This window comes from Phallusia mammillata, chromosome 7, assembly GCF_965637545.1.
Source record: "Phallusia mammillata chromosome 7, kaPhaMamm4.hap1.1, whole genome shotgun sequence".
NCBI lineage: Eukaryota > Metazoa > Chordata > Ascidiacea > Phlebobranchia > Ascidiidae > Phallusia > Phallusia mammillata.
Genome location: NC_137258.1, coordinates 2,278,970 through 2,297,462, shown reverse-complemented (window position 1 = coordinate 2,297,462; position 18,493 = coordinate 2,278,970). Strand labels below are relative to the sequence as shown.

Here is an 18,493-nt window from a genome sequence, read left to right as displayed (position 1 = left end):
AAAGCAGCAACATCAGACAAGGTTTAAATTTGAGTTACTTTTTCGTTGGATCCGGTTTGAAGAGTTGAGAAGTAGGAGTGGTTTTTGGAAGTTTCTTGCTCGCTTTCTGCGCTTCCGAGGAGAGGATGATAGATGTTGAGCTCTTCACCTTCTTGGAGGATTCCTCCTCCGGAAATTCAATGTCTTCCTCTTTTACTTTACCTGAGAAAAAAGTATAAATGAAAAATTACAAAAATATGAAATTTTATCTGACGATGAGAACACTAATTGTCCCAAACATTATAATGTTTTATACACAAATAAAGACACAAAATTTGCCAAGACGACCTACCAGTGCAGATCTTGCAGTTTAGGTCAAACAGATGTTCCCTGTGCTTCAGTGTTGTGTCATCAGGTGAAGTGATTAAGCTAGGATCAAACGGGTCTTCCTCGGACAAAGAGGATCGTTTCTTTCGGGCTGGTGCAACCTGCCGAAGATGAAAAGAAATTTTACTGGTGAGAAACTACAGGAAACAGTTTTACATAAAGCACTGAAGTCAAATTAAATACGCCTTTTTAAAAACTCACTGTTATTTTAAGCTGCAGACAGTGCACACTGTTTCGACCTATAAGGTCTCATCAGTGCAGCTGGTGACGAGAGATCGGCCGCATTGGCTAGTGTACTTTGTAATAAGTGGTTTTGCATAACAAAGCAAGGCAGGGAAAAAGTGTTTAATGTTACTTGTGGCATAGATAAGACTATGTTAAACATTTTGTTCACCAACACGCAATGTTAAGTAGCAGCAAAAAGTGACCTATATCTCAAAAACTAAAAACGATGCAATAATGTAATTTTAAAACAATTTTTTACCCCTTTTTCGAATATTTTTCAGTTAAAGCATCAATAAGAGTCAATGTGCAGTACAAAGCACTTGTATTCTGCCCCAGTTCGTCAAATTTTATTGAACGTTTTGGTCGTTGTACTGTACAATTTAAAATTTTGTGGTATAGTATTGCTAATGGTAAAGAATAAGAGACGTGAATAAGAATTGAACCAACGACAATCGCATTTCTGGAAATGGTTTTTGAAGAACACAGAATCTTTGAGACTACAAAGAACTATTACAGGCAGAAGCGCTATTGTATCTGAGTCTTACCATAGGATTGTTGGAGTTATCTCTTGCTTGAACCGTTGTGACAGTCAGATCAGATAGATCTTCCTGTATAGCGATCTCACCCTTGTGAGTTATCTTTGCAACAGGTCGTACATTGCCTTCTTCCTTTTCTTGTTTCTAGAAAATCAACCACCAGATGTCAGAATTGTTACGCGAAACACACTAGACCAGTGGTTCTTAACCGGTGGGAAATTTAATGCTTTCAGAGGGAAATTATGTAATTCAGGTAACCAAACTCGGGTCCGCGGGCCGAATCCGGCTTTGAATTAACCGATGAAAGCCACAACAACATGTAAGATTAATTTCACCAGGATTTACAAGACACTTACAAATCTAAAGGCTGTTTGTTACGTCACAGACAAGACTAGAAGTATCAATGAATTTGCTATTGTGCGCGAATAAAAGCCTTTCCTTTGTTGATTGTGATGCAATACATGACTTATGCAAGCAGAGGAGACTTCTAAAAAGTTTCACTCTCTCGCAAAAGCACAATTTAAACAAAATAAGATTGTAGAATACCTTTAGGATCTATAGACCAAATCGCTTCACAAAATTATTTCATTTAAAAAAAAATGTTTTTAACGTAGGGCAAAAAACATCATTATAAAAATAACAGAGGGGGAAATTCAAAGCTGATGGTTGGCTTTAGTGGGAAACCACACCAAAAAGGTTAAGAATCACTGCACTAGACATTGGCAGTACCGGTTTGGTTTGGTTTTCTTCAAATTTTACAATTGTTTGTAGTTTGTATCAGTTAAAGGTAAACGGCCGCAATTATCTGAAGATTTTTTGATGACTTTGAGGGTGAGGCATTTATTCTTATACATAACTGGTGCAAACAAAAAAAGGAAACTATAAGTACGTGGATATAACAAAAAAGCTTATTGTTCAACTCAATTTTAAGAAAGGTTTATTTGTCGTATAAATGTTAGTAGTAGAGCAATTTACTACATGCACGCATGTTAGCGTGTACTGTTATCTCTTAGTGATTACAAACAAAAACAATAAAGCGTGTATACTAAAACAGGGACAGATTGTATAAAAACACCCGAACTTATGTGGCCAGAGGCATGTTTCAAAAAGCTATCACACGAAAATACTTCACTGCGCGTGGAATATAACTAGCAGCTACCACTATTGTGGACAAGTCGATTTTTAGTAAGGATAAAGAAAGCACCCACAACAAGCATATAGACATGAAATATATTCCTTTAATACATAATTTCAAGGAGTGATATCAAACAACTAACAGCTAACAGTAAATGGACAATAACTTTTAGACAAGCCTTTTTCGAACTGAATATTCAATAAATTGCATTTGCAACTATTTCGAGATTATCACCAGTTACTACTAACGTCCTGTGGACCAAAAAAATCATCATGAGACACCAGTTGAGAAACACTGAGGTACATAACAACGGCTTGGAACTGGGTAAAAACGCATTAGACATTGTCGAAAAATAAGAACAAGTTACATTTCGAAACTTAATGCGTCAAAGGCTGTACCGGGCGCAAAACACTTAAAGGTTTGGAGGTTTGGAGTAAGGCACCCTTGAGATTGCAAGGACACAGATGAATTCGCTTTAACGATAAGCTCGGGGTGGGTCGAGATAAAAGACTGAAAAACGACAAGGCAAATAGCCGTATAATCAGGAATGTCGCATTCAGTGTTATTTACCCTGACGAAGACGACTTCGAAACGTCGGAATAAAATTACATTTGCCAGAAGAGCTCTACAAAACTCTATCAGGATTGTATTGAGTCACTCGTCCTTGCGTCGAGATCCACATGTTTACAACTACGAGGGCTTCCTTACACTGTCAATTACGTCAGTGGTCCTCAAACTTATACCGATTGCGTAGTACCTGGCGACTTTTTTAATCGCTGTGTACCACCTAAATCTTGTTTGGTAAACCAAGAGTTCTTCTTCACTTTGCTAAATTATGAAACCAGCATGTTAACAATTCCTAAAAAACGTCCCAGACATTGGTTCTGCAAAAAACAGGGCTTATCAGTTGGGTCAGTTGAGCAGCAATTCCTGACATGACTTGAATTACGAGGGTTAAAGATTCTTCATGACGAAACGACATGCTTAGGACGCCAAACAAGCTTATGCCAGCAAATAATATTAAAATAATTAATATACATTTGTCTACAACGAAAAGCAGTTGTAAATCAGCGAATTTTCGAGTCACTATTCGCAGTGGCAGAAGAACTCATGGAGCCGGGAGATCTTTCAGTATAAAATTTGAACGGAAACTTTATTCTGGAAAGATGGGAAGTGATACTAAAAAAGGTTTAACTTTAAACAATAATTTTGTATTTGTTTTTTTGTGTGTTGGGGTTGAATTTAAACTTTGAAATCCGCAAAAAGGTAAACAAAAGGAAAACGGCTCTGTTTTAAACCCTGGCCATTATACGGTTTGTAGCCTTACAATATTTCCCGGGCACCGAACATTATTATTTCAGCACTCATGACTGTTAGAAACAGCTTTTCTACCTCAATAATATCCAGTTCATGGGTGAGCTCCATTTTTCTCCACTCCGCGAGTTTTTTGGAGGCCATTTGCTCAGCAGTCATCTGCACAAGTTCAGCGGTCGACACATCTCCTATTATTACCTTGCGCCATAATCCATGGTTGCGAGTGTCCTATGACGTAACAACAGATAGTAAACGCCTTTTATGACGTCAGAAATATTATTAAATGAGATAGAAACGGGAAAAAAGTTCAACGACCTGATGTTTACAGGCATTGTGACGTCATTAAACAAAGTGAAAGTCATTTGTGACGTCATAAACCATGAAGGTATGACGACATAAGAACACATGTCATAAACATCGCCAAATATGGGATAAAGCGTCCCGATAGCAAATACTACGTGATCGGTGGCAGGCGTTTCAAATATGCCACCCCTTGTGGTGCGCCCAGCATGGAGATAAAATACACATTACTAACATTGTATCAGCACAAAGAAACGGCTGGGTGCCAGCTTATTACGTCAAACCATAAACTTCGTAGCAAATGGTAGATTTGATTCGGACCAGCCTTCTGTTAAATTGTCGTTACGTTGTTAAATGCCCGTGGAATGTCGAAGCATTTTATCTTATTTGAACAAACCAAACTGTCACCACGAAAGAATTTGTGTACTATACGGGCCAACAGCTCATAAAGTTTGCACCACATGAAATGCGTGGGTTGCTTGTGGCGGAAGAAATCTATTCAACATCGGAACCGAAATGTGTATTCAACAAAATTTATTTTCCGAGAACAGGAATCGCTAGAGGAAGAATTTTGTCTGACAGACGAAGTTATTGCTTTGTACACAGGGCACGGTTTCGATCGATTAAAATTATATTTGTAAACCAACAATGTCAGACCCACAAAACTACGTCGCCCACAGCACGTAAGCATCGCTGCCTGGTATGTTGAAATTGCCTTTTTAAGGAGCAGTAAAACGCAAAATGGTGGTTACGGGTTACATTAATCACTAGTTCAATATTATTTCACATAAATCAGTCTGTATTGCCAATGGTGGTTAAAAAGCTTTGTTGAAAGATTTAAAAAAAAATTAGGGTACCTGAAGGTATATAGGCCCGGAAGGTAATAAGGCCCACTGCTCATATTTTTTTAAACACAAGAAAGAATGCTTCCGTTTTAATGTCATATTAAAATATATATGTACTTACAATGATTTGCAAAGTTTTGGACCTGCAAGTTATGTGTAATTGATATTATGATCAATCCAAATTAAGAAGTGTTTGTTTTCAACTTTTTATACTTTTTTTACAAAATGGTAACAAAAATGGTAGGGTTGTGTTGTCAAAATAAAAACTTATTAAGATATATTAGTAATGGGGTCATTTTAGTTTAATTGGAGCATTATCCAAACTGGAAAAAAGGATTACTTCAAATAACGTCAAAAATTTATTAACAGCATAGGTATGTATTAAGTCCCAAGTTTTAATGTTTTTCAAACTGTCATCCTACAAAACAAAACTTGCAAACGTCCTCAAAATCTGATGGATATTTAATATCAACTCTACAAGCACCATGCCAAATTTGACCTGGAACTCTTAAATGGTTTTTCAGTTATGCGCAATAGTTTTTAAGGAGCCCTGTTACTCGATTGTTAAAAACTAATACGTTTTGGTTCGATTGTCAATGATTGTTACAAAATCCAAGATCCCAAAATGCTTAACCCCTGCTACAGCTAAAATCGTCTCAATAGAAAGTTTTAAGCAAAGCTTGTAGAATTAAAACACATACAAAAAGAAAATGAAAAAGAACACTTTGAAATTGACACTTATAAAGGGTTTTTACCTTCAGATTAAACATGATGCTTCTGTATTTATTCTTGTATTTCATGTTGGTGTCACTGAACAGTTTAAATAAAGATTCCTCAACCTTTGTAGCGAGCCGAGCTATCGAGTCTCTGTGCATTTTTAAATCATCAGAAGCTTGTGAGCGTTTCGACAGAATATCCTGTGGACCATAAACATAAAAAATACAGTAGACCTCGGTTAATCCGGATCTTCACCTAATTCGGACAAAAATTGAGGTACAAATGATTTGTGGTAAGGCTTAAACAAATCGACATAGGATTTTTTTTAACTGAAACGGGTATTCACCGGGACTATACCTCAAACAAAACCGTTTTTCATCCAAAAATAGTTAACATTATCATAGATGCACGTTTTAAAGGCCTGTTTGCAAACTTGTTCATTGTAAATGGGGCATTTAAAGAACCCAAACATAACCATCTTACATGCGAAACATGCATGTATCGCTACCAACAACAAAAGTTTAATACGAGAAAAAAATCCATTAAAAACTATAAATCTTGGTTTAAATGCAGGAGCAAGGCAAAATTTCTATTGTTATTTTTTTCTATTGTTGCTAATGTAAACACGCAGGGTGCAAAGACGAACCAACAAAGTTTTCTTCACATTCTGACGAATCTCCGAAGTCGAACTCTGCGATGACGTAGACGACGGTCTGACGTCACTCTTCGATGATGACGTCGAACGCTCAAGCTTCTTCGTCGGTCGCTCCGAGCCCTCTGACGTCCTACGTGATGACGTCGAATCTCCAGATGACTTGCGTCTCTGCTCTTTGGATTTGAAATCTTTTTTATCCGTTGGAGTTCGGGCCAAAGTTCCTGTTGAGTTTGTTAGAAATTCGTAAACAGGACGATTAAATTTTGTGTGTGTTATTTAGGTAATAAAGAGATAGAACCAGTGGTGGAATTCAGCCGGTTCGCACCAGTAATATAGAACCGTCTCACAAAATTTTATGAGATCAGCGAACCGGTTAGCATTACTGGTTGCTGTCAATTGACTTTTTGTAACATAACCGGCTGAAAAATATGACTTTTGTGATAGAACCGGCCGACAAAAAATTTGAATCCCACCACTGGGTAGAATCCTTAGAAATAAACTTACATGACGTGAAAAAACACAAAAACTAGCATTCTTAATGAGATGAAAATGTGCATTGAACGAGCTAAAATTCAAGACAATTGTTTTTTAAATGTATTGACAAAATAATTCTAGAATATTTGTTAAAAAGTTTAAGAACAATATGTGCACAGTTAGTGCTTAAAAAAACGACTTTACTCTCAGTTAAGCCATACTACGTATTTCAGTTCATGCCTTATGTACAGTCTCTTAAATAAATCAGATAGGCGTCGAAATCTTTACTAAATCACAAACGCAATATATTAAGTTGTTGTATCACAGCTTTCAGGGGCGCAGCAAGCAAGAAAACGAGATCAAGTTTAAAAGAATCAGTGTTTTGTGATGTGAGCAACGCAGTCACTGACGTTTCTCCCGAACTGAAGCTTACGAAATTTCACAAACCGTCTGGTCTCTTGGCGGTTTCGCTACTTTCCATGCGTTTTGTCACTTTTCCGACCGGTGTCGTTTGACCGAAATTACTGTGACTCATTTTCACAACCTCCTGTGCGGTTTTCGGTTTCTTTTCCAGGAGGTTGAATCCATCTTCCGATAACTGAAACAAAACGACTGATGAAGGAATGGGATTTTGTACAGCATTAGCGTGACAGGTTCAGGAAGTTTTTAATACCGTTTGCACCGACATGTCAAACAAATGCAATTCCAACTTAGTGAATACATTTTTTGTGAATTCTGTTGGGGCGTATTCTTAATCTAAACGACTTAAATGCTCCGAAGATGCCACATTTCTGACACCGCATTTATTAAATCATCACACAGACCAACAAATGCAATTTTAGTTCCCATCATAGATTTTTGCACAATTTGTTGAAACGAATCCTCTATCCAAGAGACTTGAACGCTCTCAATCTGCCGCATTTTGAATTGATTTCAGCTAATTTTGGATACTTCATACCACAATTACCAGAGTTTAATGAGGCCCACAAATGTTTACGTGGTTTTTATAATCTTCAAAGCACAAGAGGCGCACTTTTGTAACTGCAATTAGCATGCAGCAACAACCACATTCACTTCAAAGATTTAAAACTGGAAAATGTGCGTAAAAGCATTTGGCAATTTAAAACACCACACTGTGTGTAATTTCTTATTTAAGGGCAGATAACTGTATTACGTTGACTAAATAGTTTCACAAAGTTAAGTAACTGTGTGGAATGTAGTACAATGCATTGATTTTCAGCAGAGCTCCACAACCTGTGGCACTTGAAAGACACATAGATTTAAAATACACAGAAAAGTACTTTATATACATTAAATAAATAAAATGTATCCTACGTGAAATAATGTAGATTTTCATTTTTCATTGTGTGTCAGTTTTGGCATTATGTCATTAGGTTCTTATTCTTTATAAATGTGTGGCTCTTCCAACTTGATACGTTTCTGGTTTAACTTTATACACTACGGAAGTCATTGATTCAGATTTCGAAATAATCAAATACCTTTTTCTCTGGCGGAGCATAATCCGGGTCAGTACCGTATCGATCTCTCTTCCTATTCTGTGAATCCACGTGACGATAAAAATCGAGTGACGCAACCGGCTTACCACTGACGTCACCGGTGGGTTGTTCTTTTGACGAAGGCTTGTTCTGGTTGGGGGAGGGGCGTGGGCGGGGCCGGTACACCTACGAAGTAAAACAGAATGGTTAAAACTTAAAGGTAAGTTGGTTGGTTGTTGAACCGAACACTAGAAGTAGTTAAAACTAAGTTACATCCTCTTATAAATGCGTACAGAAGCAATAGAAAGACAAATCTGGTTACATAGAGCGACTGATTTTGTGTTTTCATTTTGAAATTTCCCTCAGTCATGAATTGATGACCCTGAAGCGTCGCAGTACTTTGCTTTACTTGCAGCTTTTGTAAGCTTGTGCCATCGTTTTGTTTTGTTTAAAAGTTCCCATGATGTAAGCTTTTGCCATCGCTTGCAAATAAGCTGATGGTATTTCAAATTAAAACAGTGGTTGTTCGCAGTAACACGGGACTGATAAGGCTGAAACGAACCACCATAAATAGGTGTATATTGCCGTGAAGGGCATTTCCTTCGCTATTGCGAACCCAAACACAATCAAACTGACTCCCGATTAAGCAATAATGCGTGCGGTTGTCTTGTGACTTCTATTCTTAGCTCATGTGAGCAGCAAACCTTGCGTAAGGTAATATTCGTAAGCTCATATTAACCAAGATGCCATCCTTATTAAGGGTTCAGACAGATGCCTAAATTAGTTCTGACCTATTTCACATATATTGGTTGTTTAGTCCTGGGGTGAGCAAATATTGTCTGCGTGGGCTGGACACTAAGCAAACTCCAGGTATCACATGGCCTCACTTACTATAAGCTGGAAATACCTTATTACAGCAAAAACGACCATGCCTTATACATCAATGTCACATGACGACTGATGAGGTTTTATTACTTTATGCATTGATTATTTATTCAATAAGGCCGGTCTGGTAAATAATGACCGGCTAAACGGGTTGTAGGGCAATTTTTTTTCTTTCCCTGGTTAATTCCTGAATAGAAAAAAAAAACACTTGTGTAGAATCGTCGATAAAGCGTTATACTGTATATTTTTCTGCCGCTACTAATAACGGTTTATAAACCGGTTACAGTCATTCAATTAATAGCCGTTTACACAAGATGCAGCTTGTGGTCTAGCAAACGGTTTGCTACAGTGGAATCAAATAGGACTATTTACACCAGGGAGTCGAACCGGAACTGAACCCGAATTCGCTAACCGGTTTGAGCGGTTAATTTCATTAAAACCGAACCGAACCCGAACCACTAATTACGATTTTTCTAAAAACCCGAACCGGAGTTGAACCCTATATTTTGTTTGGCGTTGGACCCGAACCGGAACCGAACCAGTAAAAAATGCATTTTTTTCGAAACAGCGCACTTAAGAATAAGCGAGATAACACTTATGTCTAAAAATAACAGTGCACGGTCAAAAATCTTGTGGGGTTTGATAAGGCCAGGAAGATGATAGGTAGAATTAAAACGAGTAAGTACTCGAAATACTCCGTAAAAAGTATCGCCGAACGGGTAAGTACTCGAAATACTCCGTAAAAAGTATCGCCGAACGGGTAAGTACTCGAAATACTCCGTAAAAAGTATCGCCGAACGGGTAAATACTCGAGTACTCGGTGAAAAGTATCTCCGTGTTTCATGCTACTGTGTTTAGTGCATTAGAACAAGACACTTAGGCAAGCTATAGCAGACAGTACACTTGCCTATTGCAGATTCCAGTTTAAGAACTTTTGCCTCGTTACCTTTTTTGACACCGACATTTTAAGGATAGTCAGAACATCAGAGCTGAAAGCGTGACAATAAACCGTGAGATAATCGCTGCAACAAATCTTTGACAACTTAAGCATTATGTTTTTTTGTAAATAAAAAAGCTTTGTACTTACAAACATAATCCGAACAGAATCAACGTATTATGGTTTGAGCAGGCGCCTCAAACAAAAATCACAAAACGCGCAAATGTGGGCCCCATTGGTCATGCTAGAAATATTCAAACCAAAACACGAACAAGGCAGCGCAGATTGTGATGTCATAGTTGCAGTTGACCTGTGAGGTCACAGACGAATGTGCGTTGGGTCGTGACAGGTGCTGCAACGTGTTAATTTCGAAGGCGTGCTGTGAAGTCGCCCTATTGTGGTGATGTGGGTTACATCGTGCAGGAATGTTCAAAAAATGGCTCGATCTTGTCAGTACGAGTTGAATTTAAGGATTTTCGTGGTTTGTGGAAGCTACGAGTAACCTCAGGCCAAAGCGCAATATGGTGGTAGTGCAAAGTTAGATCGTGGTGGAACCTTGGTAGTTGAACTGTTCACTTGTACTACAGTGCATTGACCTGCCTTGGGCGAGGTTAAAGTAATTCAACTAAAAAGGAGTCAAGAGTTTTCAACTGTCAGTAATTTCAAATGTAAAAATGGTGCTTTCATTATAAACCTTAAAAAGCAGCCAATCTTTTTTTTTTGGCAAACCATTTCTGCTAAATAGATTTTGCTGTAAAACATTATCCACGCTTATATCGGGTATATCTTATCCAAATTGGGACACTTTAAGTTATTTATAGTAAAATTGTAGCAAAAATAAAGTGTTTCGTTTCTCACTTCAATGATGTGCAGTATATTTTTAATTAGACTTATAAACAGATCGTGTATATAGTGCAATAAAAATGTACCACTTTAGGAATTGTCGACAGCAGGAGCCACAATGTCCTTGGATCGTTTTGCGACAGATTTTATTAAGTATTCCACAAATGGATAATGTATATTTACAAACAACATACAAGCACTACACTTGAATTCACCACTTGCTGTTATTTGCTTGAAAAGGATAATTATCTTTCGATAAGCGGTCAAAGTCGCTATTTCAAGTCTAGTAATTGCAGGAATTTTACAAAACTATTATTACACAATGTGATTTTTGTTGCTGACAGCCGCAAATCGGCACGAAATTCAAGTTTTGCGGCTCAGTGTAATGAGTTATTTTTACGTTTGCGGGGTTTACCTGCGCAACATGACGGAGCATTTAGCGCTGCATGACTCAGCATTTTTGCTGGAATTGTCCATGATGCAAAATAAAATACCGGAGGCCAAACGAAAGTTTCTAACACGTTAAGATACCACGAATATCTGACCACAGGCAAAAAATAAAGGTACATGGTTGTTAATATACTGAAAAGAAAAAAAGCTTTTATATCGGTTTGGAAAATTTCGACGTTTGCCTGACAATGTTACAAGTCTTTTGACATCAAAAAGGCGTAGAATTTCTCTGCCTACGGCGATTCCAAAAATACCAATTAATATCAGCAGAAGGGCGTTGAAGAGGCAAACAGTCATATGATATTTTTAAAAAAATCCCACGAGTCAACATTTGCGCAACAGGGAGTAAATTACGTACAGAATAAGTGTTTGTAATAGGCCTTAACTCTCAATAGTGAAAAGTTAATTTCACACAAACGTTGACATTCTAAAGCGCCTTGGCAATTACGAAAGAAAGAAAACAACCACAAAAAGTCCACCCATTCCAAATAGATTTACGTGCGTAAATCAAATGATTCAATTGGAAAAGGTTGGGGATTTTGTAAACGTGCTTGGAAATTATAACAAATTATTTTGGTGTCTAACAGTTACGTGGCTAGAATAGTTGCTTTGGCTGTTGATCAAAAACTTTTTACCCCAAAATGTGAGGTACAAAATTTTGGCTCAATGACGTTTTTTCCTAAAATAGATGTTCTTGACGTACGCAAACACGAGTACGCCTTTGTTTACAAAGTAACTGGAATAATGAAAAAAATTTATCACATTTGCTGAAAGGTGAGGCGTTAACCACGATTAACTGTTGTTTTTCAGTTAGTTTTCTATTTCGGGTAAAGTCGCTTTTGGTCGGTCGTTAGTGCAAAAGACGTACTCAAACCAACTCGTGTGGAAACCTTAGTGACGCAGAAAGTAAAAAACACAACAACAACATCACGTTTCCGTTGTAATTCGCTAATAATAAACTAACTACAGATGAAATGAAAACATTCCGGTAATTCTAAACTAAACGCGTTTACATTAAAAAAAACTGTCCTTTGTCACCAGAAACACCTAAATATATTCAAATTATAAGATAACGGTATATTTTCAGCACATATATATTTATAAATTGATATTTTTTTTCGCTATTATCTTTTTCAAAAGCAAGACACAACCAATTTATCCAAATGGGTTGTGATTCCAAAAATTTCAATTTAGAATAAAACAGTGTATTTTGGTATTGTTATAAATTGACTTTCGTTGTATATATTACTTACATATTGCTTACATCTTAATCACATTTGCACAAGATAAAGCTACATGGGAGAAATGGATAGCCTCAACTTCGGAATTTTGCTACCACACTAAATTCATGACGTAACACATAACCATGTCAGACTTGGATGGACAAATAACAGGCATAATACACCAGTTTCTTGTTGGGTATGTTTAGTAAATATTTTTTTCAGCAAAACGTGTATTCTCAACCCTAAATCGTTTGCGGTTTGGTGCTATTTCTAGATTCGTTTTTTATGCATTTTTAGATGCATTTTTTTGATAAAGACCTGCCAAAAAGCGAAAAACAACAACGAACAAACCTGTGTAAAAAACACAAACCTGACAGAAGTCGTGTAACAGTATATACAACATACTATGGACAAATCTACATTTCGTTTTTCAAGTTTTTCGTAGGGAGTCAGATTTAAAGAAAAATACATTGAAATAATCGCAAAAAAAAACAAATTTTAAAAAGTCTTCAACCTCAATTCGTGTTGCGTTGTAAAAAAATACTTAAATCCGGCAGCATTTTTGGGGAATAAAACCTCATGACCATTAATCTCGCAAAATAAGCGTTTAACGTCACTGGCGTTTATAAAGACGCAAAACAGTTTACGGTATCACCTAAATCTGGCCTGTCACGAACACACTGCAATCGCTGCAAGGCTAAAAATAGAATCATGCGATTACGCCTGCATGTGTCGTTGTGAGAAACGCCCATTTAATCGCGAGTTACTCAGCTTTGTAATTTACGGCACGAAAAATCTAACAAATTGCTATTTTTATGTATTCTACATGAACAATGTTTTAGGTATTTTAAAGAAATTTCATAGCAACCCGCCGTTTGAGATTTCATAGGCATCGTCTCAGCCAGGGTAAACGACACAAATGATTCACTTTTCACGACACAAAATCCCCCTTCGTGTGATTTTCGTTTTTGTGTACTGAAGATATTTGCATTTTTTTTACAAAATTTTATAGTTTAAAGCAGGGGTGGGCAACCTGCGGTCCGCGGGCCACATGCGGCCCTTGATTAAAGGTTGTGCGGCCCGCAGAGACAGTTGGACTTCAAATGTACTGGCAAACAAGTCCAACTATTATATATTTTTGTGCAGATTAATGCGCCCGATGCTATTTTTCTGCGACCTGACAATATGCAGCGAGAATCAAATGCGAATTTTACTTGTAGTTAGGCATTTTTAATATGCAACGAAGTAAAATCACCTTGTGCCATATAAAGGTGCGGCCCGCGATCTAATTTTGGCAGTTGTATTTGGCCCCACAGTGACAAAGGTTGCCCACCCCTGGTTTAAAGGATAACAGTTAAACCCCTTCCAACCCAGGGCCGGATTAAGTACTTTGGAGGCACTAAGCTTCTTTAGAACTTTGTTGACGCATATAGTAATAGTGATACTGGATGACGATCGAAATGAGCTGTACGCTAAAAATACTATTGAGAAGACAAGGTAGTATCAACAGCTTACGAAAAACAACACCTCAAAAACTCGGCAATGAATCATATCTTTGGTCATTTTACCGGTTCAGCAATCCCCTAAAACACTGGTCCAGTGGTTCTTAATTGGTGGTCGATATTAAAATTTAGGGTGGTCTTATCCAGGTTATAGTCCATTTATTGTTAACTGTCAGTTGTTTGATATCACTCCTCGAAATTTGGTACTGAGGGAATACATTTCAAGCTGATATGCCTATTGTGGATGCTTTCTTTGTCCTTACTTAACAATGGACTGGTCCACAATACCAATTTAATTGAACTGGTTGTACATGGCCTGAAACGAGTTGGGGACCACTGTACAAGTCTTATGAGAAAAACACGCTTTAAAGTCACTTTTTAATCTCAAGCCTGCCAAACCAGCTTACTCACCAATTACTTGTTAGCAAGTTGACCATCCTTTTCGGTTAAAGGCTCTTAATATTTTCCAACAAGTTGACACTGACGCGGTCTGAGTTTCTCAACACCGTATGTTGTATTAAAACTAGTACTCTGTTAACACTGGGCGTGGAAAAGGCGGGTCTCTGCGTCACTGGCTTGTTACGTCATCAAAATCCGTGTTTTAATGAGGTCATTGTTAATTCCCGTAATTCTATAGAAATTTTGTAATCTTTGCTGTCGATTTCAGAGTCATAACATAACGGGACGATGACAACTACGCAGCGTTGGTGATATGAAATGTCAACAATACTTAAGATTCAGCATCACCTGTTTTAGAGGTTGCGAAATCCACGGTTACACAATTTGAGGAATAAAGTGGAAAAGTGGAATTTTTTTAACGTGGAATTTTTTTAACGTGGAATTTTCAAGACTATACACGGACTTAATTGTAATTGTAAACGTGGAAATTTGTTGTAAAACACAGAAACTTTCTTACTGTGTACATTTAAGGCATCGAACATATATTAAAAATCAGTTCCAGTATTTTAAAATTTCATGCAAACTTGACTGATCCTTTTGAGAAAAATTGTCAAAAAAATGATTTAAAAACTTGTAGTTGATTGTGTACAAATGTGAATAAAAACATAGTTTTACTTTAAGAGGTAAAAGAAATGTAATAAATTTAAGGTTTTAACATTTTTGTCCAAACAACAAAATAACCAAGAAAGACAAAACGAGGCGATGCTTTAAAAAAAGCTTTGAAAGATAAAATGAAATGTATTTTTCAGTCTAGACGCGTGCGCTGTACACAAAAGATAAATTTAACATCTCGCAGACAATACGTCGCTAGACGCACTCAAAAGGGGGGCTTCTACGCCTCTACCTAGTCTAAACACTACGTCTGAAGTAACGTCTGATGAACACAAGTGCGTGGGCCAGTATCGACAACCATATACAACATGGCTGCATAGCAATACATTCGTCGGCAAATAAAGAAAAGGCTATATGCTTCATTTCCATACAAGGACATTTTACGAAATGGGAATGACAGTCGGTCATACAACTACCGAAAATTTTAATTTCTGGACAGCAAGTTTTCACTGCACAGTTTTGCGTACTGTTTGCATGCAATTAGAAAGTATCAAAAAACATTGATTACAGAACAACAAGAGCAGGTTATAATTTGTTTAACTGTCAACCTTTCTACACATTTAATGGATAGGCCTACTTATAAACCTATTTTCTGTGTAATAATTTAGTAATCTTATAAAGGTTGTAATTTTCAAGGGGAAAATAAGTATCACGTCCCTGGCTTGAACGGATTATCCACACGTATGATTTCGCCACGTAATTCCGTTTTCTTAGCTTTGGAAATTAAAAAATAATGGGATGATTGGCATTAGGTGTATAACGTCACACCCAAATGTAATGACAGTCATGTAAAGGCACAAGTAGAAAATAGATCAAAATGACCCCAAAAACGTCACATACAGTGAAAATTGGCACGTGCATGCGTCCATAAACCGCAAAGCTGTTTCACGGCTTATCTCGGCACCCTTGTTCAGTTCAGCAAGCACGCAGTGTTTGTCAATTATTACCGAGATGGAAAAAGAAAAAAGTTCACGTTCAAACATGGGGAACCCCCCCTGTGCGAGGCAATAACTGCAACATGGCGTAAAAATAAGTGAACCTAAAACTAATTTGGCTGTTGGTGCGTGCAATCACAGGTGTGGAGTATTGACGTGACTATTTGCTACCCCAAGAAAAATCCCTCTGTATACACCTCAAATAAATTAACTTAAATACAGAGGGTCAATTTAAAATGGCGTACCAAGAAAACAACGAAAACGTTTTCCTTCTGTACAATCAACTGCACAATTCGCAAGCCTAACACCATGGTAAGCTGCAGACAGTGCACATTGTTTCGATCTATCACATAAGTGCTGCTTGTGACAAGAGATCGGCCGTTATGTCTAGCGTAGCCATCCAACGGCACTCCAGTTTGTTGGGAGTAACAGGGTATGTGCGATGCCACAACTGGGCTTACACCACAGAGTAAACTGGGTTCCGTAGCTCAATACAAACTGCGTTGGTGACTGGTAGATAAACAGATAAGCATCGAATTTCCTATGGAAACGCTGTTATCAACCTCTAGGGCTTCAGATAAATCAATGTCTGGAGTGACGTTTTAGCAAATCAATGCCGAACGACAAATGAGTGCAAAACTTGTTATCACGGTAGACGTATATTTGGGATGACATTTATTTTGTTTATTATTCTCGTTTTAGATTTTAGGTCATAATGCAACAACTGAACTATACAAGGGAACGTGTCGCTTTCCGGCTGGAGGTCAACGTGGTGAGAAAGCAAAAACTTGAGACGTTCCCCAAGTGCACAATAAAGCAGAAGTAGCGAGAAAGTACTTCTCTGAGTGCTTCGGTTTTCAGAAGAGTAGCGAAAAACAAACATCCATGGTCAGTAAAAGTTCTTTACACAAACAAAGAAACAAAACAAAACTGAAAGACCCCTTCAGCTTTTATGAAAATCAACTAATAAATTTTTAGTATTGGATTCTCCGGACATTGAAACCAGTCTTTTATTGTTTGGCAGCACAAAATAACATCTGTTGGTCAAAGCAAACACCAAATTCCTCTGTAGATATGACAAAACAAAGCTGAGATGCCGTTTAAAATATGTACAAATATAGAAGTATATGTAAGATTTCGAAAATAATTTTTAACTTGTGCATTGGTATTAGAATATATTTCGGGAATTGGTGAGACAAAAGTAGCCGAAGAAGCTTGAATGGAGTTCGGGGTCGAATTTTCCCCAATCGCATCCTGTATGTTGATGCACTGGTAAAACGGAGCTGAAGCTGAATAGGCGACGATGGGTTATTTGAATATACACCGCGGTACTACGTTCCACTATTATTTTTACCACGTTCACTTTCGGTACTAAACATTATCAGAAAACCCAGTCCTGCGGCTTCTATGCTTACATTTAAGTCCAAATTCTTAAACTTTGGAAATCATGGGCGGGGTGCGTCAAAAATTTGGGCACGACGGGTGTGGCATAGAAATCTTTTATGTTCCCAGAAATGAAAGTAACGGTACACAAATCGTCAAAAGGTAGATGACAAAACGTTTTCGTCGTAGTTAACACCCACATTAGGGATTGTAGGTTGCGAGAACTTGTAGGAAAATTACTATTTATAGTTTTTTTTTCCAAAGTGATGTTTTTTTCGGCATTATTTGCCCCTCAATGCGACAAGCCTACGTGGGCACACAAAAGTAAACCTCACAATGTCTGGTGCAGAAGAAAAACGGTTACACGCAATCTGGGCAAGGGTAGACCAAACCTGTTTAGTAAGTGTTCGTGCGAACAAGAAAAAATACTAAGAAATACTGAATGAGAAAAGAAATGTGATTGTCATGAAATTTCGGGTCAGCAGGGCATGGACATGCATCAATGCCAGCGAAGTTTAAAGCAAAATTACTTATTTTTCTGTTATGTATAATAGTTTGTAAGTTTTAGGTTTCAAAACACAATACCACAATATCTTGACCTGTGTTTTGGAATACTAAAGATAAAACGTAATTACATATTTAGTCGTAAAATGTGACATCCTTTAGTTCACTGAAAGTTTTTGCAACGGTTAGTTTATTATTATTAAGAAGTAAGATCAAGTCCGTGTTCAATATTTGCGCATTAGAATGAATTTGTAAATTAGCAATGCATTTAAGGGCACATAGACGTTTCGATTGCAAGTCGATGACAGGAACGTTTTCACCTAATTTTAGTTTAAAACGACTCGGTTAAAAAAATCGAAAAGTTTCAGCCTTCCACTTTTTCATTTGGATAGATCTTGATCTAGAATATTCATAAAAATCGCTATGGTGCATTTATACTGTACAATATGCGAGAACTATCTAGCTAAACACGGAAGTGCTTTTCTCCTGTGTGAGACGAAAAGGTTCAACAGTATATAAACCATGCGCTGGATCGACCTTCCCAGTAGGTGAAGCGTAAGCTTATAGCGCGTACACAATGTGTTGGCTTGGTCAGGTTTGAATTTGAATACAAAGTACAACACAATGGTCGTTTGTCTTGTTTTCGTGTTTATGGATATTTTGTATGCAATGGACGAAGCTACTGAAATGAACTACA

At 37.4% G+C, this 18,493-nt stretch overlaps 1 protein-coding gene across 1 annotated transcript in view; it reads right to left on the bottom strand.

The window, feature by feature from the left end:
• Positions 1-18,493, bottom strand: part of LOC145238524 (uncharacterized) — a 47,419-nt gene that overhangs the window by 13,754 nt on the left and 15,172 nt on the right. Inside the window, exons 19-26 of the mRNA XM_080101718.1 lie at positions 8,067-8,249; positions 7,015-7,165; positions 6,085-6,314; positions 5,477-5,638; positions 3,655-3,804; positions 1,137-1,271; positions 332-467; positions 39-201 (exon numbers count right to left, since the gene is read on the bottom strand). Coding sequence (XP_079957844.1) covers positions 39-201; positions 332-467; positions 1,137-1,271; positions 3,655-3,804; positions 5,477-5,638; positions 6,085-6,314; positions 7,015-7,165; positions 8,067-8,249 — 1,310 coding nt within the window. The remainder of the gene's footprint in view (positions 1-38; positions 202-331; positions 468-1,136; positions 1,272-3,654; positions 3,805-5,476; positions 5,639-6,084; positions 6,315-7,014; positions 7,166-8,066; positions 8,250-18,493) is intronic.